This window comes from Polypterus senegalus, chromosome 3, assembly GCF_016835505.1.
Source record: "Polypterus senegalus isolate Bchr_013 chromosome 3, ASM1683550v1, whole genome shotgun sequence".
Classification (NCBI taxonomy): Eukaryota; Metazoa; Chordata; class Cladistia; order Polypteriformes; family Polypteridae; genus Polypterus; species Polypterus senegalus.
The window spans coordinates 276,752,518-276,774,675 of NC_053156.1; the positions used below are offsets into that span (position 1 = coordinate 276,752,518).

The 22,158-nt window shown below is 36.1% G+C and overlaps 1 protein-coding gene across 11 annotated transcripts in view; it reads right to left on the reverse strand.

The window, feature by feature from the left end:
• The window catches only part of LOC120526193 (6-phosphofructo-2-kinase/fructose-2,6-bisphosphatase 2-like), a 47,541-nt gene extending 29,787 nt beyond the window's left edge, over positions 1-17,754 (reverse strand). For 4 of the 11 annotated variants that reach the window (XM_039749223.1, XM_039749220.1, XM_039749228.1 and 1 more), the window contains exons 1-3: positions 6,420-7,188; positions 5,119-5,244; positions 88-184 (exon numbers count right to left, since the gene is read on the reverse strand). In XM_039749223.1, the coding sequence (XP_039605157.1) occupies positions 88-184; positions 5,119-5,244; positions 6,420-6,504 (308 nt within the window). In that variant the 5' untranslated portion in view covers positions 6,505-7,188. Of the gene's footprint in view, positions 1-87; positions 185-5,118; positions 5,245-6,419; positions 7,190-7,474; positions 7,549-17,432 lie in introns of those variants that run through there. The other 7 variants (XM_039749222.1, XM_039749221.1, XM_039749226.1 and 4 more) reach the window with 7 other exon arrangements.
• Between the last annotated feature and the right edge of the window lie 4,404 nt (positions 17,755-22,158).

Genomic DNA, 22,158 nt, shown 5'->3' on the forward strand with positions numbered 1-22,158 from the left:
ATACAGCATTTCACATATATTACATAATCATCATTAAAAACTGTAAATATGTAAAGGAAGCAGAAAAGAAAATGATTTAGGACTCACTTTCTGATTTTCATGGCCTCTTCATTGTCATGTCTGAAAAAGTCATAAGACTTGTAGGATTTGACAGCTTCTCGCCGATATACACCAAGATTAAAAACTGAAATTGAAAAAAAATCCAGAGTTTGCTCCTACTTGAGATGTAAGGATATTCAAACTGGAATACAATATATATGATCAGAAAACAACTTTATTTAATTCCATAGCAAAAGAAAGATGGGATAGTATTTTTTTTTAATAAAATTCAACAAAATATGGGAAAAAGTTTATGAAATTCTAATGAATAGTTTTGAAAATGACTAATTACAGATTATTGTCCACTTGGGAAGGAGTGACAGATTTACTACATGGTAAATTCAACACACAGCAGCTTTGCACCAGCATGCAATTCAATACCTTTTTCATTCAGAAACTGCAGTGTACCTTACCATTAAATTACCTTTCTACCAGATGTTTTTCATTCACATTTTTTATTTCTATTTACAATATAGTAATATGTAGCAATTAATAAACATTCGTGAGTGCATTACACATTGGTTTCAGGATTGAAATTATCTGTTATTTCTTTACAGAGAATTTTTTGCCCATTATCAAATCTCTTAAATATAACGCTATTGTTATCTCCAACCATACCCCTCTGACCATGGAGCTTAAACCACTATACCCTACTTATCGCATAGCTGCCGTCTTAACTCCGTCATTAGCTGATAAGAACTGTACAGAATTCATATCCAAGCAAATTGACTATTTTCTATAGACAAATGCATCCTCAAAAGGTATCTGCAGGAATACTCATTTTGAAGGCATTTTAAAGGGGACATATTTCATATCTTTCTCATAAAAATAAATTGGTTTCCATTTCAACTCGAGGTAAACAAAAGTGGAACTTGGCACCTGAAGCTAAATAATCATTCAGTAAATGAAAATGTGTGGTCATATCAAAAGTGCATGCTTATTTTAAGAGAGTCTTAAAGGATAAGTTTGGTACTTTTCAAGTCAAAGTTATTTCTTCATAATCATGGTATATATTCATTTTCCTCATGAAACTGTGTTCTAAAGTGAAGCTTTTTTTTTTTTTTTTGTTAAACCAAAAAAATATATCTAGCCTAATGATGTGCTTTAAAATGAAGTTGGAGTGTACCACGGCCTAATGTGAAAATAAAAGCAATAACACTTAATGAATATATGCATTTCTCAAGCCAAGAGTGTTAAGTATTAATCTGCATCTTGAGATTGCACACATACTGCAAAATGCTTTTGCCATGTTGTTTAAGGCAGGAAAAAAAAATTTTTTGTAAGATTCAGCAATTTTAAAAAGGATGCTGGTTGTACACTTTACTTCACTACTCATCACTCTTCACAGAAACCTTTCAGCCCCCGTTTCCCTCCTGGGTACACCAAGGAAAATCACCTCCAAATCACGGTAATTGATATATTGAAAGCTGAGACCCAGATGTGAATTACTGTCTCTGTTCTGTAGAGAACTATTAGTGGAAAAAAGAAAAGGGCCACACAATCACTTCTTTAAGCTGTATATAAGCTGTATAATAAGCTGTATTTCAGGAAAAAAAAGGAGATGGACATAATTTAATTCACAGAAAATGTAGGTCTGATTTTTTTTAGGCAATTGGCAATACATGCTAACACATTTCCAGTAATAATCATCCACAGTTTACCACAATGACTAACATCAAACAGTCTCTACACAAGAACGTGCAGAGCAATGACAGTTGTGCAGTTTGCCCTTGTTAAACATCTGTACCACACCTGGCAAACTGTTACCTAATAAATAACTATTACTATAACATCTGTTCATTTTTTGTCACTTGATTGCAAGCTATGTACACGATTAGCCTTTTTTCTTACTAGCTGTCACAAGATTACTCGCATGCAGCAGGCAATGTCTTTGCAAAATAACAGAATAAATATTAAAAAATAACACAACAAAAGTTTGAGTGTTTGGAAATAAACTTCCATACGATTCAGTATGTTTGCCAGCATTAGGGTTGTGCCCAGCATAAAGGTCTAAACTCCACTTAAAGCAAAAAGGAAACGTATCCTTGCCACAAGAAAATAGCATCAAGAATCTGTGATGATACGTACAGTATTACTTCCGGTTTACTTTTGTTGTCAAAAGCATTAACTCAGAAACAAAGAAGACACGCTTTCTTAAATCGAAAACTTTGCTGCTTCAAAGTGGATGTATTCTGTAAATTTTAAGGCTTGTTTACACATTGGATCTCAAGTACCCTTCACCTCAAAATTTAAAATGCAACAGCAGGTTTTGCTTTAATGTTTATAAAAATAGGTTCACTTTAAAATACAACTTCAGGCGGCAAATTAATATGATTATATGAATTAATACGATTGTGAAGAAATAACTGGATTAAAAACATACTGAAGTAGACCATTCCATGACTTTGGATCATAACTCTGTATATACAGTTCCCTCCATAACTTTTAGGGCAAATACACATTTTTCCATGATTTGCCTCTCTGTTCCACAGTTAAAAATAATAAAGTCCAACAAGACAGACATAATTAAAGTACACAGACTCTCATTAAAGGGCATTTGCGTACATTTTGGTCACACCATGTAGAAATGACAACAATTTTTCTACATAGTCCCTTAATTTCAGTGCACCATAATGTTTGGGACATAAATATGACTGCTTTAATATACCTACCACTGTTAGTGCTTTCTTGCATATCCCTTATCATGCAATGACTGCTTGAATTCTGCAATTCATAGGCATCACCAGGTGCCGAGTATCTTTTCTAATGATGCTCTTCCAAGCTTCTAATTCATCCATCTTCAGCTCTTGCTTATTCCTGGGTCTTGTTTCAAGTTTTCACTTCAGCATATGGAAGGCATGGTAAGTTGGATTTAAATTGGGCGAATGCATTGGCCATTCAAGAATTCAAGAAAATGCCTGTGTTGTCTTAGCAATATGTCTAGGATCATACCATAGTTGTAGGATGAAGCACTATCTAGTGAGCTTGGAGACATTTACTGGAACATGTAGAAAAAGTGTCATTGCTATATGGTAGGACCAAAATGTATGCAAATACACTTAAATGAAAGTCTACAATGTGTGCTTTAAATCACACCTGAATTGTTTGATTTCTAATTTTAAACTGTGGAGCACAGGAGTAAATCAAGGACAAAATGTGTCATTGTCCCAAACATTATGGAGGGCACAATATGCAATGGAGAAATAATTACTAAGGGGTACTTACTAACAAAGTGCATTTGTCACTGTAGTCCTTTTATTCCTCCACATTTGCATTGACATTTATTTGTTGCTGTGCTATTGCTGCATTCACATGTTATCAGACAGATGGTAAATATGAGTTTCTGAGTCAGACATTGTGCATGAATACCCCACAAACTTGGAGGTATCAGTTGAACAATTTGGGAAGAACAATGTTATGCAAATACTTATCAGCTGGAAATGCCATTTTTTTGGTCGAATTGCATATGGAACAAAGTGATTCACATTTATTACATTTAGATCTGTTAATTTTCAAGAAAAATATACAGCTTATCGTTACAGTTTTAACAGATCAAGTAACAATTGTGTTGACGTGGTTGTTGTTGGAAGTGGAAAGATGAAATGTTACAACTGTGAGCTCCAGATAATCCAACAGCACATGAACTCAACACATCCCACAGACTTATTTTGTGCCACCATTGTCACCTGCTTTCTGGTACTGCAACCAACATGTTGCACGTTGTAATAACCACTGATGGTTTACACTACAATGTCTGTCTATGATTTTTAATTCTTGACCATGTGATGGACATTCATTGGCCCTTAGAAATATTCATACTCGACTTCAGGAGGAAATTCCTCCCCCACCCCCCCCTGCTTATTTTTCCCCAGACACCTTTCCAACCATCCTGCAACTCCTAGCTACTAAACTCCACCTTGTTTGGGCATTGGAACTTTCAAGGTCAAAAAACACTGTAAAAAGGAAATCGCAAAGGCTGAAGCCAATCTCAATCTGCTCCTGATAATAGCATTTAAATAAACTACGTAAACACAAGCCAATCCTGGCACTAAATAGTTACACATTCCGTAGGTTTACTGATAAAAAAAAAAGAAGTAAAATCTCTATATGATGTGACATTATGTAAACTATCATATGGCTATAATGTTACATAAATTTGGAACCTGCAGAGTGTTGTATTTAGCATTTAGCCTGTGCCTCCTATGATTTTTACATGAAGGTACTTTATTCCAAATGAGTTGCCAAATAGATTAGCTGAATCTGACATGTCAAGTAGACATACCCATAGTATCATCACTCTAAGTACTATCACACAATAGTCTCTAAAGTCTTACATACACCATCCAGCCCTCCATTATCCAACCCGTTATATCCTAAGTACAGGGTCACGGGGGTCTGCTGGAGCCAAGCCCAGTCAACACAGGGCGCAAGGCAGGAAACAAACCCTGGGCAGGGCGCCAGCCCACCGAAGGGCACACACACACACACACCAAGCACACACTAGAGACAATTTAGAACCATACACCACGTAACATATATTTAATTTAACTGACATTGACTTAACGTATTTCCATTTTAAAGTGATTTTTAAATTTTAGTATATTATGGTGCTTCAATAGTAATTCTTACATTTAGCAAGTTCTGATCAATTCCACATTGAGAATGTTGTGTACGGTATTCTATTATTCTCATTAACCAAAAAAAATAGGTATTTTCCCTCAAGCACATTCAAGTCACTTTAACTCCCAGATGCTCCCTATTGGTAAAAGTAGTGGAAGCACACTGCAATAGGAAAAAAGTGGGTCGTCTCAAACAGAATGGCCTTGGCAGACTATCTTAAATATGAAGTGCAAAAACATTTCACATGAAAAATACTTTGTTGTAATTGGTATGCATGCACTGACATCGTCTTATAACTTCAGTCCACATGACATTGTCAAAACCTAAACATAAATTGTTTCTCAGACCTTCTGAAGCGAGTACACGCCACACTCTCAGAAGCAAGCAAATTTCACTAACCTTTGGTGGGCACTCCAATCCAGTTGAGGTAACGGGTTAGTTTCTTAGACATGTAAGTCTTCCCACGGGCAGGCAGTCCCATCATGACAATGACAGTTGGTGAATTGGTCATGTAGGAAGCCCAAGCTGAAAAGTGACACAAAAATGTAGTTGAATGCACAAGCTGCTCGTTCACAGAAAATGGAAGAAACACTCAGCAGCAAAAAACAGTTTAGAAAAGTCACATTCCAAAAATCAACTGTTTCAGAAACTTGAAATACTGTTAAATTGTTCACACTTTCCCAAGACTATGAATATCTGATCTTAAATGCTTTGGTCTCTTTCTACATTTTTAATGCTGTTCATTGTGAGCACTGCTTACTCCACATCTAAGGATACAGAATAAACTGTTAGTTTTTTTCAGTTATGCTCTCAAAAAATATGCAAATGCTCTCTTTCATCCAAGGGTACACATTTACCTACAGGGCAAAGCCAGTTCACTTCTATCTATGCATTCATCTATATCTTTATTATCAAACCCTGTAAAAGGTTGATAATGTATGAAACTACATTTATGTGTAATTTGAGCTTATGCATGAAACTACCATTATGTGTAATTTAAGCTTAGTGCAAACAATGTTAAACATTTAATGGTTTTGAAATGGAAACTGGTCTGTACTGCTGCAAACCAGCTAGAACAGTCAGGCACCACTTTTAGGACACATTGTGTAAAGACTGAAGGAATGAAACTCTGTGCCAAAATTACATTAGAAAACTCAATTCTAATAAACAGACATCCTGACAAACAAAAAAAAAAAATTAAGAGCACATTTATTAACATTGCTATACATTTATAGAGATTCTATGGCCAAAAATAAATATATAAATCAAAGCACTATATTAGTGAGTGAACTCTGAGATCGCCTTAAACGGGGTGCTAGCCTGTTTCCTTACTTGTGCAACTAACGTAGACTCTAACCACTTGAAACCCTGAACTGTCTTAAACAAGTTTACTGTTCATGTTTATTATATTAATTATAGTTTAATGTTATGTATACTAAGAAAAAAAAGAGACCAGCCATTTCCTTCCTATGTAGGGTTCACTAATTAAAGCTGGACCCACCTTAATGTGGACCAAACTTCTGTTTCAGTTTACCAAATACTCCAAGGGTTTTGGTCAATATAAAACTAAACCGATTTCCACCTGAAGCATGTTCTCTTCATTCTGGCTGAATTCCACAATTAGAAGACATGTACATTATTAGCGTTTGATCAACCTTGTAGAACCGGCATTTGCCAAAGTCGACCGAACTTATACTTACAGCATTTCTTTACACTTGGCCGCACATTTGTCTTCTTAGCAATGCAGTTGGCAAGTCCAGTCAACATTACTGAACTGGTGGCCATGCTGGCTATAGGTCTATAGACTACAGAAGTACAATTAAGTACAGGGTTGGAGAGTAAAAGTGCTCACCTACTTTAAAAAAAAACCAAAAAAAAAAAAACACAAGTATACTTAGAAAATACAGCTTTCCATTTGTATGCCAAAAAGCTGAAAATAAGTTTAAGATAGGGTTTTCCTTACAAATATTTCAAACCACTTTTGTCATTTTTTAGCAGGGTAACAACGTAAATTTAACGGACATTACTGAATTAAATCATTATTAGATTATTTATGAAACTCAGTTATCAATAATCGGCTGTTACTTGAATGGAAACCTTAGTACTTAGAGATGGCCTCCATTAAATTCTTCTTACGAGAGCAATTATAGTCCAGTAACTGAAAAATATGCGCATTTTATCTGACAAATGCTACTATTTTAATTGAACAACATTACACGTTTCCCTAAAATACAATGCATGACCGCCATAATATACCCTTATCTAATAATCCGGGCAAAAAAGCATATTGTAACGAGTCATTTTCGGCGTGGTTCTGCTAGTTACCCCTACATTCATAAAACCCTGCTTCCCAGGCTCAGTCTGGCAGCTGTTAGTACAGTTCTTTAACAAAAAATTCGACAACTGTCGCAGAAACACTGAGCCGGCAGTGCGGCGAAGCCGGACGTATCAGGATCCTCTTTTCTTCCTCTCACAGTTGCGTCACAATTTAACCGTAATCCTAACTGTATTAGCGCAGCACCGTATCTTTCACATCACAGCAGCATCAAAAATCTGGAAAGGACGCGTTTTCTCGTAAACAGCCTGAGTCGTCAATAAACTGTGCAAATCGATAATAAAAAAAAGTTTTTCACAAGATGACGATTAAGAAGAAATTTGGAGAAACGTATCTAACTAATGATCACTATGAAAATACCCACAGCAATTTGAAGTGACTAAAAGAAAAAAGTGAAACTACACGACATCATACTGCTACCTTCATGATCGTTATTATGCCGTTTACATTAATCGAGATGCTCCGAAAATAAACAAACAGCTGAACTAAAATGACACGATAAAACTGCTTTGCGAGATTATCAGGATTAGAACTTCACGATGTAATAAACAAATTGAACATCAGAGAGCGCTGTTACTCCACGGAATAATACGTAATTGATAAAGATTTGTACATTAAATCATGCCGCTCTGCCACGTTAACATATCATTTAACCCGATGGTATAAATACACTTAGAACTAAATGTATTTTAATAGTGTTGTTTGTCACTTCTCAAAAAAAAGTGTCCTAACCATCTAAGAACTAGGCTAAGAACTAAAAATCCTTGATAACATGGTAGTGGGACCAAGCCAATCAGGAGATTCTACTGACTTTACATATACTTTAAATATACAGAAAAACACCATTAGAAAGTTATGAATATTAAAATCACGGAAACAGAATTAATAACTGAACTGATAAGCTTCCACAGCAGCAACGTTGGCCTGTTAAAGAACAGTACATGTTCTGTATGTACTACAATTTCACATGGCAGCACATTCTAATTCAAGGTCACTGGGACATAAGCCTACCGTGGCATGTACAGGGCATCAGTTTATGTAGGGCGCAATCACAAACACAACCACAAAGACAAACTACAGTTACTGATCATGTCTTCATTTTGTTAATTTAAATCAATGACCCCTAAGTGCCAATATGAATATTTGACACTATACAAAAATGATTTAACAGTTTTTGTGACATACAAAAACAGATATCTGATCAAGAATAGCAGTATTTATTTTATTCACTTATTGGAAAGAGTCTCTCTGCAACATTCAGGATTGAGGCAAATTAATAACATGCAGAACTAATTTGTTCTCAGCTTTAATGCTTTCATTTATTGTTCTTCAACCTCTTCTGTTAACTTTGTTGTGATGTTTCAAGATAGTTGTCTGCCATCTGATAAGTTAAATTGCATAGTGGGTTCTTAGAATCCCAAAAAACACATCTGAAACTTTCTTGATTTGCTCTCTGTACCTCTTTCTATTTTGTTAAAAACCTATAGCACAATAGGCAACCATTTACAGTTGCATTCCCCCACTTTTTTTTTTTTTTTACACATTTATTCTATTGTTTTGTATAACAGATTCTATAAGAAAAGCTTACCTAAGAAATTTCAAACAAGCCTCCTGGGATTAAAATAAATAATATATAAATAAAAAGGTTTTTCTATGGAATAATATTTATGCCAAAATAAATGAAAATGACAACTATGAAATAATCACATGAAAAATGTACAGCAATATAAACCATGAAACAACATAATTAAATAATTAATTTAATTATTATGAAAAATAAATCATTTTATTTTGATTCAATAATATAGTTGCCTCAGATTTATTCATTGCAGGTTTTAACTCAAAATAGCCTTATATTTATTTAACAATGGGACTTTTCTAAACAGCCCTTGAATGTTAGCACTATTTATTTAAGAAGGCCTCATTTCATGATGATTTTGTCACTTGTTAATAAAACCAGCGGGCTGAACCTGTTTTTATTGGTTAATATTTTCCTGTTAATTACTTCTGCCCAAATGTAGGCAATAGGCTAACAAAGATCTTTAGCACTACTTACAGTACATTCCAACTGGCAAAACTGCGAGGCAGTAAGAGTGATAGTACATGTTACATTTTGTTAAATTATCTCTCCATATAGATTTTGGACTGAAAAACAAAAGAAGTAAGAAGCATGTTTATTCAACAATAAAAACCACCCTACTTTAAGGCCTATATACAGACTTAGCAACAGTAATGAATTTCTTCATTTATAGGCAAACTGTCCAATAGTGGACCGACGAACACACAGGTTTTAGAGATGCTTTTCTAGCCTATAGGAACACTCTTAAGATCCTCTGGAGACATGGGGGAGATTATGAAATTGCTGAAATATAAAAGTCTATCCTTGAACTATCCAGAGAATATGTTCATGTTTGTTTGTTCTTTCAGCAAATACTATTCTTGGCCAAAAAAATGTAATTTGTCTGTGTCTTTAAGTACTGTATGTACATATGAATCACAGCACATCCATCAACTGCAATTCAGAAAATGACGTGGGTTAGCTAGTTGCATGGAACTAATAGGGGGAAAATTTTGAAGCAATTGGTATCGGGTACCTCAACGACATCCAGGAAAACTAAAAAACATTATTTTAACTAAAACATGCAAGATATAATATGCCAGTAATTTGTATGAATCTGGTCAACAATTTTTCTGCAAGTTTTACAAACATACCATAGACGGGACACGAAAAGACACTTGCAATGATCATGTCAATCCAAGACCTGTGCCAAGGACAAAGAAATAAAGATAATTTAGTGTGCCAATCAAATTAACAATAAAGGAAATAATGCTGTTGGATGTAAAATGGGTCTGCAGGGTATTTTGTGGCTAAGTATGGAGTCGGATGTACCATTTGAAAGAACTAAGAAGATGCACCCTTTCGTCATTAAACATTGTAAACAACCAGGTGAGCTGCCAGAGACAGAAAGCAGTCTTCAGCAATTTTTGGACAACACATGGACGCAGTCTTTTGAAAAATCTGTGGCAAGAAAATCTTCAATGGACCTAATGAAATGATTGATAATGAGACAATGCTGTTCTCAACATTATGATAGGCTATCTCGTCATTTGAATGTGAAAGGAGCTTCAGAAAAAACACTTTTTACAGACAGAAAAGAGTTCTTCAGTGAGCTGAATGCCTGCATCTCACAATCATGTTCTTTAATGGGGAAGTGTATCAGAAATGGAAATCAGCCAAATGAACACAACTTAAATTTATAGCAATTTCACTGATTAATGACATGAGAATGTGAGGACTATTAGTTTGGGAAGTTCAGATTCTTTAAAATATGGCTTATTTATACTGTAGTTATTTTTCTGCTTCATCCTGAACTTTAACTCACTTACTTATTCATTTATGAATTATGCATGCCATGAACTTCTTGCCATTAATGAAAATACAGTATATTCACGCAATTGTACAATTTTCATAACTACAATGGGTATAGAAAAGAATTATCCTGTCAAAATATTCACATTGTTGTTGCTTTACTGCCTAAAATGAAAACACACAAACATTATTTTAAGCTCTATTTACTCAGTGTAACCTATAACATCCAAGTCAAACATATATAAGCAACAGTTTGAAAAAGTAATGAATAAAAAGCTAATAAAGTTTGAACTGATAAAGGATTACCAACCCCAGGTGTCAGTGCTTTGTGGAATCACCTTCTGCTTTAAATACAAAATGGTGCGTGTTTGGATCTTTCTGTACCAACTTTACACATCTAGACTGAGCAATATTTGCCTGTTTCTCTTCACAAAACTGATCAAGCTCAGTCAAATTAGGATAGTGACCATTGGTGGACTACAAACTTCAAACCAATCCACTGCTTTTCAACAGGGTTTAAGGCTGGGCTCTGACTAGTCATGCTGGTTCTTGAAATCCTCCCATACAATCCACATTTGTGGAGCGCTTGAGATATTGTTGTCACATGTACAAAATGACCACTCTTTACCTTAAAGTCTTTTAACTCCTTCAAAGTTGCCATTGGCCTCTAACTAGTTTCCACTTCTTAATTATGGACTTTATTTAATAAAAAAAAAAAAAAAAGTAAAGCATATGGATTGATAAAGCTATTTAAATATTTTTGAATCAATCTTCTGACTTGTGTCTGTCCACAACTTTATCTGTGAGATCTTTTGAATGTGCCTTGCCACAAATAGTTGATTATTTGCTAGCACTGGAATGCTCCAAGAATGGCTGTTTTTATGCTAAACCAATCACAATGATTACACTGGATAACAGACGGACGCTAATTACCTTGGTGTGCAATGGAGAAGGTGATTACTTACACTTGATTGAGTTTATAAGTAGTGTTTGGGAAGGGTGATTATTTTTCTCAACTGTTGCTATTATGTCTTTGACATGGATGCAATTGGTTGCATTGAGTAAATACATCTGAAAATTATATATATATATATATATATATATATATATATATATATATATATGTGTGTGTGTGAAATTTATTTTTTCTCCAGCCGTCTGGAGTTTTTTTGTTTTTTCTGTCCCCCCTGGCCATTGAACCTTACTCTTATTCGATGTTAATTAATGTTGATTTATTTTGTTTTCTTATTGTGTCTTTTATTTTTCTATTCTTTATTATGTAAAGCACTTTGAGCTACTGTTTGTATGAAAATGTGCTATATAAATAAATGTTGTTGTTGTTGTGTGTGTTTTCATTTTAGGCTGTAAAGCAACAAAATATGAATATTTACAAAGGGGGTGATTCTTTTCTATACCCAATGTAGAATGCAATGTTCCATTTTTCTAGTGTTTGTGTTATGGTGTTATTGTAGTCGATTACACATACTGTACTTTCTTATAGCAAAAGACAAAAATCCCAAACTGCAAACAAAAAAAACCAAAAAAACTACCAAAAAATAAAATGGATTTCCTAGAGCATTATAAATGAAAAGCTTCATAAAAAGGTAACACTCAGGACATAGGAAATAAGATAAGCCAAGCACTCGCATATTAAACAATTGTAGTAAGTTCTGCTAACCATAAATGGCTGCAGATCCACCTTTTATAATCATATTTAACTAAAAAATTAAATGGATCATATTATGATAATACCATAGCCAAAAACCTAATGCACCAAGTTCAAATAGGTTGATTATCCTGATATATACACAAGTTAATGCACTTTACTAATAGGCATGCACAATTAAGCAAAATACATTCTGCTCTGAACAGAAAACCACGTCAACAAATGACATCAAACAGCACAAAACAAATATTAGCTACACTGCATTTTTTATTCTGTTTATCAGTTGTTTCACAGACAGACAGCTTTTTTCCTTTATAATTTTTTTTATTTGAGAGAAAAAAAAAAATAACATTCCATACAATCAAATCTAACTTATACACCAAAGAAAAAAACATTACATACACTCAAAATGAACTTAATCAAGAGCCAACAGCAAGGGCAAATTTTTTAAAACAAAGAAGGGAGAGTTCCCTTCCACCGAAACTACCCCGCACCCCAATATAAATGCTTATTCTAAAGTTTTATTAATTAGATCTTGCCATATTTTAAAAAGGATTTCAACAGATCCTCTAAAAAAGAATTTTATTTTTTTTCCAACCTCAAATAGTATAGAACATCAGTTATGCACGGACTTATAAAAGGTGGGTTAGGGTTCTTGCAGTTGAGCAAGATAAGTCTACGTGCTAGTAGAGTGGTATAAGCAATTACAATCAACTTGTCCTTTTCCACTTTGAGCCCATGTGGGAGTACACCAAACACAGCTGTTAATGGGCTAGGTGTGCACAAAATGATGTTAATTTAGTGCATTTCCAAAACATGTGGCCCAGTAAGGCTGGAGCTAGATTGCAATGTTCGCAGTTTGGATCTTGTCCCGGATACATTTTCAACAATTTTAAATGAGACAAATCAATGAAAGATTTAAAATTGTATGATTGAATTCTATCTACGCAGTGCGTATTCCATGCATGGCTGCCTTCCGCTCCATTTTTGAGATATAAAATGAAAGATCCTTTCACCACCATATCCTAGGATCTTTGAAAGAGAATTTATACATTATTGAGATATTGTTTGAGTTTTCTTTATTTCCTACTTATTTTTCTTCTTCCTTGTATTTATGCTCATGACTACATTTTGTTTTACTAAAGGTAAGTAGGGTGGGTGCTCCAACTATCCATGACACCTACTCTAACTAATCCTCTGGGACAAAGCCTGAAAGTAATTAGGAATGACATATGAACATTTATGTTAAATAGAATACCCAGTAGGGGTTTAGCAGTCTTTTGACCTTAAAACCCCTGCAGATTTTATTTTATCCAGACCACTTTTTGTTCCTGTCTTCCCAACCATCTGACCTTATCATCAGACTCATACAATACGTTATAAAAAAGGACTCTACTTTTCTACTAATCATGTATCTATATGATGTAAGTATGTATTGATTTATAATTTGTTACCTAGTCATTATTATTCTTACCTAATTTCATTTTTCTTTAATTTTCTATTCTTCCTTCTTTGACATCTTGTAAAGCACTTTGAGCTACTGTACGTCATGTATATGAAAATAAGCTATAGAAATAAATGCTGTTGTTTTTGCTAACAAAAGGCATTTAAACACATCCCTAAAGTAATATATGTCAAATCAATTACTTTTTAATGAATAGGTACACACTTTACAGGTGTTACGTCTTCTCTGAGAAAATATCACAAAACACATTCTTGTACTAAACTGTTTCCTTCCTTCTTCACAGCTACACAATTTTTATTCACTCTCCAATTTTGTCAGATCAGGAGTTTCTGAAATCTGGTCTACACCACATAAATTTCTATCCAAAACTCAATCAGTGAGCAGTGTGTCCACTGACTATAATGTTCTAATCTAAACTAATTTAACTTTAAAACATAATAAGTGTAATCCAAGTGAAGCCTTAAATCACTATAATTGTCGGCAAGGCCAGGTATCTTTAAAACAAATATATCAACCATCAATAACAGTGAAACTAGACTTCATTAATCATCATTTACATGATATTTTCCTATACTGACAATGTGTGAATAAGTGCAATTTCCATAATTACCTAGCAGGTATAACAAGACCGTGAACTTTGGGGAACTCAGTAAATTGATGTTTCTAAGTGCTTAACTTTCTCTTTGTTAATTTATTGGATATCCCATTCTCTTAATTCCCAACTTCAGTCCTTGGGTACCACTTTTGTTGCAGGTTTTCATTCCGACCAGTTTCACAAATAAATGGTGGGCACAGTGGCCTAGAGGTTAAGCATTAGACTTCAAATCCCAAAGTTATGGGTTCACACATTCCACTACTGACAGTGTGTGACCATGAGCAAGCAAGTCATCACTTAACCTGCCTGTAATCCAACCAGAAAACCAAAAGAAATGTAATCAATTGTGTCTCCTATAATGTTAGTTAACTTGTATAAAGATGTCAGCCAAATAAATACATGTAAATGTCTTACTTTGAAATGATCTAATTGTTTTAATCAGTCTTTTTCTCTGACTTTGCATTCAAAAATGTGTTAGTACATTTATATGTAAATAAAATTCAAAATTTGCATTTTTTTATATCTTCATATGCCAACTTTAGTTTACCATACTCTTTTTAATTCACCTTTCCCTGTGTTGTTTACTCCCCCAATTTTATCCAAATACACCCAAACACTGACAATTAGTGATGAGCAGTACAGACACAGGTACAAATGACACTGAATACTAAAGCAAAGCAGTGACTTCTGCATAAAATTCACCTGTGAGTTACTAATTAAAAAAATGTTTAAATGATTAGAGCATAAAAATTAGGAAAATATTAAAAAACAAAACAAAGAACAATTATTAATGTCACACATACAATTGCTTGCTCTATTCCCCTTAAGATTTAGCAAATACATTTTATAACTTCTGGATTGAAACAAAAGGGCAGAGACTAGGGAATAAAAGCTAGTTTGATAAAGGCAGGAGTCCATTTAAAATATGAAGGTGGTTGGGATGAACATCTGCAGTTAAAGGTAACCTTGCAGGACTAAACTTGAGGACCACTTTCACAAAGGAATGTAACATTGACATACTGGCTCTGCTTTAACAGTCAGCGTCATTTGTACCCATGTCTACACTGCTCATCACTAACAGTCAGTATCTGGATACAACTTAAAGAGGAAATTCCACAGAAATAAGGTGAATTGAAATAAAAATGCTAAAAGAATGTCATGTAATTTTCTAAAATGCTCAATCCAGACCATGATTGTGGCAGGGTTTTGGAGCATATCCCAGCTAACAAAGGGAAGGAACAAATCCTGGACAGGGGACTAGTACATCAAACAGAGAAGACATATACAACTAGGCCAGTTTAGCACTGCAGATTCACTTAACCTGCATGTTTTTGGCCAGTGCGAGGAAACCCACACAGGCATGGTGCCCATTCCGTTTAACATCGGGAATATGCAGGACCGAGCCCTAGATGATGAGTGTAATATCACCAGGCACACACAGACACATTTCAATCAATCAATCAATCAACATTTATTTATATAGCACATATTCATACAAAAAAAAATGTAGCTCAAAGTGCTTTACAAAATGAATAGAAAAATAGAAGACACAATAATAGATAAACATAAGTCAACATTAATTAACATAGAATAAGAGTAAGGTCCGATGGCCAGGGTGGACAGAAAAAACAAAAAAAAAACTCCAAAGGCTGGAGAAAAAAATAAAATCTGTAGGGGTTCCAGACCAAGAGACCGCCCAGTCCCTTCTGGCAATCTACCTAACATAAGTCAAACAGTCCTCTCTGTATTTAGGGTTTTCATGGAAGGACCTGATGATGATGGTCACGTAGACTTCTGGCTTTCAGTCCATCAATGTTGGTGCATCAGGATGCTTTGAGTAGGTGGTGGTGGCGCAGGCCGCCACCACAAAGAAACCAAATCCAATTCAGGGTCAGTAGGAACCATTATCGGCACACATGATATGAATGGAGTGGTGGCTCGGAGGTCCACACCGACAATCAGACTGTTGAGGCCATGAGCAAGATCCTTAACCTGCAATTGCTTCCTCCTGGTATGGTGGTAGCCTGCATCCAGATCTACCTGCAAGTATGTCCTCCAACTTGCAGGGAAAACTTGGGGGTTGGTGGCAGTAATGCCACTGCAGCCACCACAGAAATCCTCACACTGTTCCAGTGGGGTGCTGAGGTGTCACCAGTTGCATAGCCACACTCGGGTCCCAATAAGAGTAGATCCTCGTGTGGTGGGTGTGGCAACACACTGTAAAATCAGTGCATATTCCCAACCTCTCTCTAATATTAGCAGATGAAAATACCCAATATTTTAAAAATAACTAAATGCCACAATACTGCTTTTAAATATGTAACCCTCCCTCCTTCATTCATTCATTATCTTTTGCCCTCAAAATAAATAGTTGAAATGGATCAGACTCTTTATTTTTAACATTTAGCATGGCATATTGTGCTGTGATGGCTATCAAGTCCGCCTCTCATTTTCTATGACACTTGCGATCTCAGATGTCGTTTCTGTGATTTTTGCTGCCCTCCATACACTGATTACATACTCTAGCACTACTGTACTTGAACAGTACTGTTTAAGTTTTTGGCAACTCGTAAGATTTACAATTACTTACTAGCTTTTTTGTGGTTGTCTCATAATACCTAGGTGGGATCCGAACAATGGTTCAAGCCCAGGGACCCGCTCCTTCATAAGTTCACCTCGATAGGCACATTCAACTCAATTAGCACTGCGCTAAAACGCACGGTTTTGGAATGCCAGAGAAAAAGTGAGCAAGCCAGATTTTCACCATAGGCTGCAGCAATCCAAAACTTATACATATAATCAATAAAAGAGATCGATGAACAGAACGTAATACTCCTTAACAGAAAAAAATACAGTATACAGCAGTATGTGTGCTTGAAGAGCAGAGCCGAAATCTCTCGGGTCAAAGCAGTTCGCGATTCACTAAATGGCACCGCTGTCACACTTAACGATATGCCAAAATAAACTGAAACCAAGATGATGTAGCTCATGCCTCAATTATTTATTATCGCTCGGCAGCGGTTTTGCGTAAATTATGGAAAAAGCAACAAGTCATCCAATACACCTCTCCGAACGTCCTGCCCTTGACTCGACATTCGCTGCCAAGCGACGCCCACAAACAGAACCCGGGGTTTCCAAGTGTGGGATATATACTTTCTAACCTGAAGAAACCGAGTTAAATAACCATAGCCGGCCACTATTTAATAGTAAGTCAATCGTGCGCAATGTGGCCCGCGCTGTCCGATTAAAAACCAAACATTTTTTTCCACAATTTTCTCTTACCTTTTCGCACACTACGTGCCGACATCCCTCCTGCTCCTTGCGCGCCACACACCAGCTGCGCGATTATGCCTGTGGAGAGGGGCCACGTCAGGTGAGCCTCCTCCTCCTCCTTCTTCTTCTTCTTCTTCTTCTTCTCTTGCCACACCTCGACCTGTTCGGGGCGGGGCGACACTCAGCCTGAGCACAAGATTTGCGTCTCTGAGGGTTTTGTACCATCTAAATTTTTTATTGTCGCCATTTTACATCATCACAAAGCTTTTTAAAAAATCGAATGAGTTTGAGTAGAAAATGTGTCCAAGTACTAAAAAGAAGCGCTGCTATCCAGTAGGAGGAGCTTGGAAAAGACCTGAAATGGAAACGATGAACAATACAATAAGGAATGTAATGCATTTAAGTTAGAAACGCCATGTATGACTTGTGGCTCTGCGGTAGCGTCACTTATTAAAGAGACCTGTAACATTATGCATTTTTGTTATCAATTTTTTTTATTAAGTAACTATGGAAATGGAGACTACCTGGGAACCCCGAGTGCTGTAAGCTTTTGGCCATTACTGTTGTACTCAAGCTGGGCATTAGTGTATGGCTGAGAAACACATCTTTATCCTTACTCTGCGGTGGGCTGGCGCCCTGCCCGGGATTTGTTCCTGCCTTGCGCCCTGTGTTGGCTGGTATTGGCTCCAGCAGAAACCCCCGTGACCCTGTGTAATGATATAGCGGGTTGGATAATGGATGGATGGAAATATGGAAATACAATACATTACGGTAAATCAAATATAAACACGACCGCATCAGTACAATATAAAAACACGCACCCCATCCCACAGCCCAAAAGTGCAGAAGTTAATCATGGAGAAGAGAAGGGCAGAACTGCATTTTGGAAAAACTACACTACCTGCCAAGATGTTATTACCAAGATGTTATTAATGTTGCTAATGATTATTACTGTATGAAATGGTGGATTTATAATTTATTAATTGTTTACTTGAGGACATTAGTGGAAATGAATGGAAAGTGCTGTTAAAATTGAAGCCAGGGAGCACTTCTTTACACAAAGAGTTTTGGGACACTGGAACAAACTAGTGAGACGTGGAGTTGAAGCAGAAACCTTGACAACCTTTAAGAAAAATCTGGGTGAGTTATTAGGATAGCTTAGCTATTAACCAAACAGATGGTATTGGACTGAATGGTCTTCACTCATTTGTCAATTTTATTATGTTCTTGTTCACCTAATAACGTTTCAGCAGCCATTCCTTCAGTGTCCTAATGGTCAACACCCTTAGCTTACCCTTGATAATAACTGATTATTATAGAAACCTCTGTGTAATAGCAATGCTGAAACCTGTTAATCTATTGACTTGTGGTACAAGGCACTGGCATTCCTTAAGTTCTTTTCTGTGTTGGAAAATGGCCAAAATGAAACTGCATTCTGAAGAAGCACATCAGTCTATTGTTCTCTTTAAGAATGAAGTTTATTCCATTTGAAAGACTGCCAAGAAAATGAAAATTTCATACAAAGATGTCTATTACTGTCTCGGGACAGAAAAGAAAAATAAGAAAAACCCAGATGCACAACTGCATATGTACATCATATTCTGTAGTTTAAAAACAAATGCCTTACTGGTCCTCAGGTGACTTCTTCTTTAAATACATGTCAAATACCAGTGTCATCTGCATTAGGGAAAAGACATCTCCAGGATGCTTACCATGATTTGCCTTTTCAGTTATCTTCAATCCAATTTCTATATTCTTTTCCCTATTTTAATGTTTTTTGTTTTTTTTTTTCTGGAAGTGGCTTATCGTTGAAACTCTGCATCTAAGGCCAGCATCCCAGAATTGTTTTATCTCTGCTGCATGTGATAATTCTATTGTTAATGGGAGGATTACTAATTCACTTTAATGCAAACATTTTTTTTTTTACAATTTTTCATTTTTAGAATACACCCATTCCTTTTTATGAGCAGCATTTTGTGAAATACATATGACTTTATGGAATGCCAATTAGATGGTCAGCTGGCCTATAGGTCATCAGAACTGTCACTTTGTGTTATGTGACTGACAGTGGAGGACCCAGCATTTTATTTTGACAGAGAATTATGTTGACTTTATTATAATGTTAATGAAACTTTATTTTGCCATGAGTTTTTATACTAATCCTTATAATTAATTTCTGTTCTCTTTTTTTAGCTCAATAAGGCTTGTGAGTGTCAATGTTGTATAGTTTAGTGATATACACTCACCTGAAGGATTATTAGGAACATCTGTTCAATTTCTCATTAATGCAATTATCTAATCAACCAATCACATGGCAGTTGCTTCAATGCATTTAGGGGTGTGGTCCTGGTCAAGACAATCTCCTGAACTCCAAACTGAATGTCAGAATGGGAAAGAAAGGTGATTTAAGCAATTTTGAGCGTGGCATGGTTGTTGGTGCCAGACGGGCCGGTCTGAGTATTTCACAATCTGCTCAGTTACAGGGATTTTCACGCACAACCATTTCTAGGGTTTACTAAGAATGGTGTGAAAAGGGAAAAACATCCAGTATGCGGCAGTCCTGTGGGCGAAAATGCCTTGTTGATGCTACAGGTCAGAGGAGAATGGGCCGACTGATTCAAGCTGATAGAAGAGCAACTTTGACTGAAATAACCACTCGTTACAACCGAGGTATGCAGCAAAGCATTTGTGAAGCCACAACACGCACAACCTTGAGGCGGATGGGCTACAACAGCAGAAGACCCCACCAGGTACCACTCATCTCCACTACAAATAGGAAAAAGAGGCTACAATTTGCACAAGCTCACCAAAATTGGACAGTTGAAGACTGGAAAAATGTTGCCTGGTCTGATGAGTCTCGATTTCTGTTGAGACATTCAAATGGCAGAGTCAGAATTTGGCGTAAACAGAATGAGAACATGGATCCATCATGCCTTGTTACCACTGTGCAGGCTGGTGGTGGTGGTGGTGTAATGGTGTGGGGGATGTTTTCTTGGCACACTTTAGGCCCCTAAGTGCCAATTGGGCATCGTTTAAATGCCATGGGCAACCTGAGCATTGTTTCTGACTATGTACATCCCTTCATGACCACCATGTACCCATCCTTTGATGGCTACTTCCAGCAGGATAATGCACCATGTCACAAAGCTCGAATCATTTCAAATTGGTTTCTTGAACATGACAATGAGTTCACTGTACTAAAATGGCCCCCACAGTCACCAGATCTCAACCCAATAGAGCATCTTTGGGATGTGGTGGAACGGGAGCTTCGTGCCCTGGATGTGCACCCCACAAATCTCCATCACCTGCAAGATGCTATCCTATCAATATGGGCCAACATTTCTAAAGAATGCTTTCAGCACCTTGTTGAATCAATGCCACGTAGAATTAAGGCAGTTCTGAAGGCGAAAGGGGGTCAAACACCGTATTAGTATGGTGGTCCTAATAATCCTTTAGGTGAGTGTACTGTTACGGTGTTACAGTTTTAAAAGAAGTAAGGCCTCTGAATCTGTACTCAAAAAAGAGTGCTGTACAAGAATGAATTGAATTAAAAGTATTTTCTAAAAACTTTGAATTTATATTTTAAGGTCAAACGGCAGCATAACCCAGATCACTGCTTCCTAGTGAAGCACCAGCAGCAGCACAAAATGTTGTGGCAAAATTTGTTACATTGATTGTTTGTTTGTGTCACATGAACCTTTTTGTCATCTTTTTTAAGGCAAACAGCTTACTCTTTGCTCTCAAGTGGTTAATTAGAGTTCTCCAACCTTCTAAATGCCAATTTTTGGAAAATGTCACCCTATCAGATTTATCAACTTCCAAAACCTGCTCAAACCAGTTTATCCTTGCAGCAGAATTAACATAGACTGCCAGTCACTTTGAGTTTATGAGAAAAAAAATCAACATATCTAAGGAAAATCCTAATTGACATCAAGAGTACCTTCAAATGGGCTGAGACTGTAAACCCAATCTCCTGGGTTATGAATTTATTTCAATTGCTGTGGGATTGAACTTCAATTGCAAGTTGAAGCCTATAATGCCAGTGTCATGTGTGAGGAAATCTGACTACATGGAGATAACATATGTGGGTTTGATTAGAATAAAAAAAACATTCAGTCAGTGACTTGTATGGAAAATGCGCCTAATGTAAAAGCACTATCTAATGCTTAATTACCTCACTAACATTTCCCTAAATATGTTTTTCTATTGTTTATCATCCCACATTGTTTTCATATGTTAATGATTCGTGTTTATTAAGCCGCACAGTCACTGGTCAAACTCGCAAGTTTCAGGGTTTTTGTTCAGACAGGTCTCTCTACGTAGAAGGAAAAACTAAATTTCATCAATGGAAACATTGTACAGGTATATTCCTATTTTTCATCCTAATTGATGCAATGACTTGACAGATAAGGTATGAGAAACTTCAATTTTAGAGTGGCTGTAGGTTTATATTCCAACCATTTCCTTATTTAGAAACCAATTCTTTTGGTTAACAGAACATGATATTTAAATAGAGCACATACATTTTTTGTTATTCTGCTGTGTTTAAAATTCCTGCCAGCCTATAATTTACTTTTCTGGGAAATATCAACAAAATGAATTAGATCCCGGCAGTTGCATTAACCAGACACCATGCTCAAGTGATGTGTCTGATTAAATGAAGGCTTGAATTAACAGCAAGGATTGAAATTCAAGTATGTAGTTGGTTGGAATAAAACATTGCAGTTGATGCTAG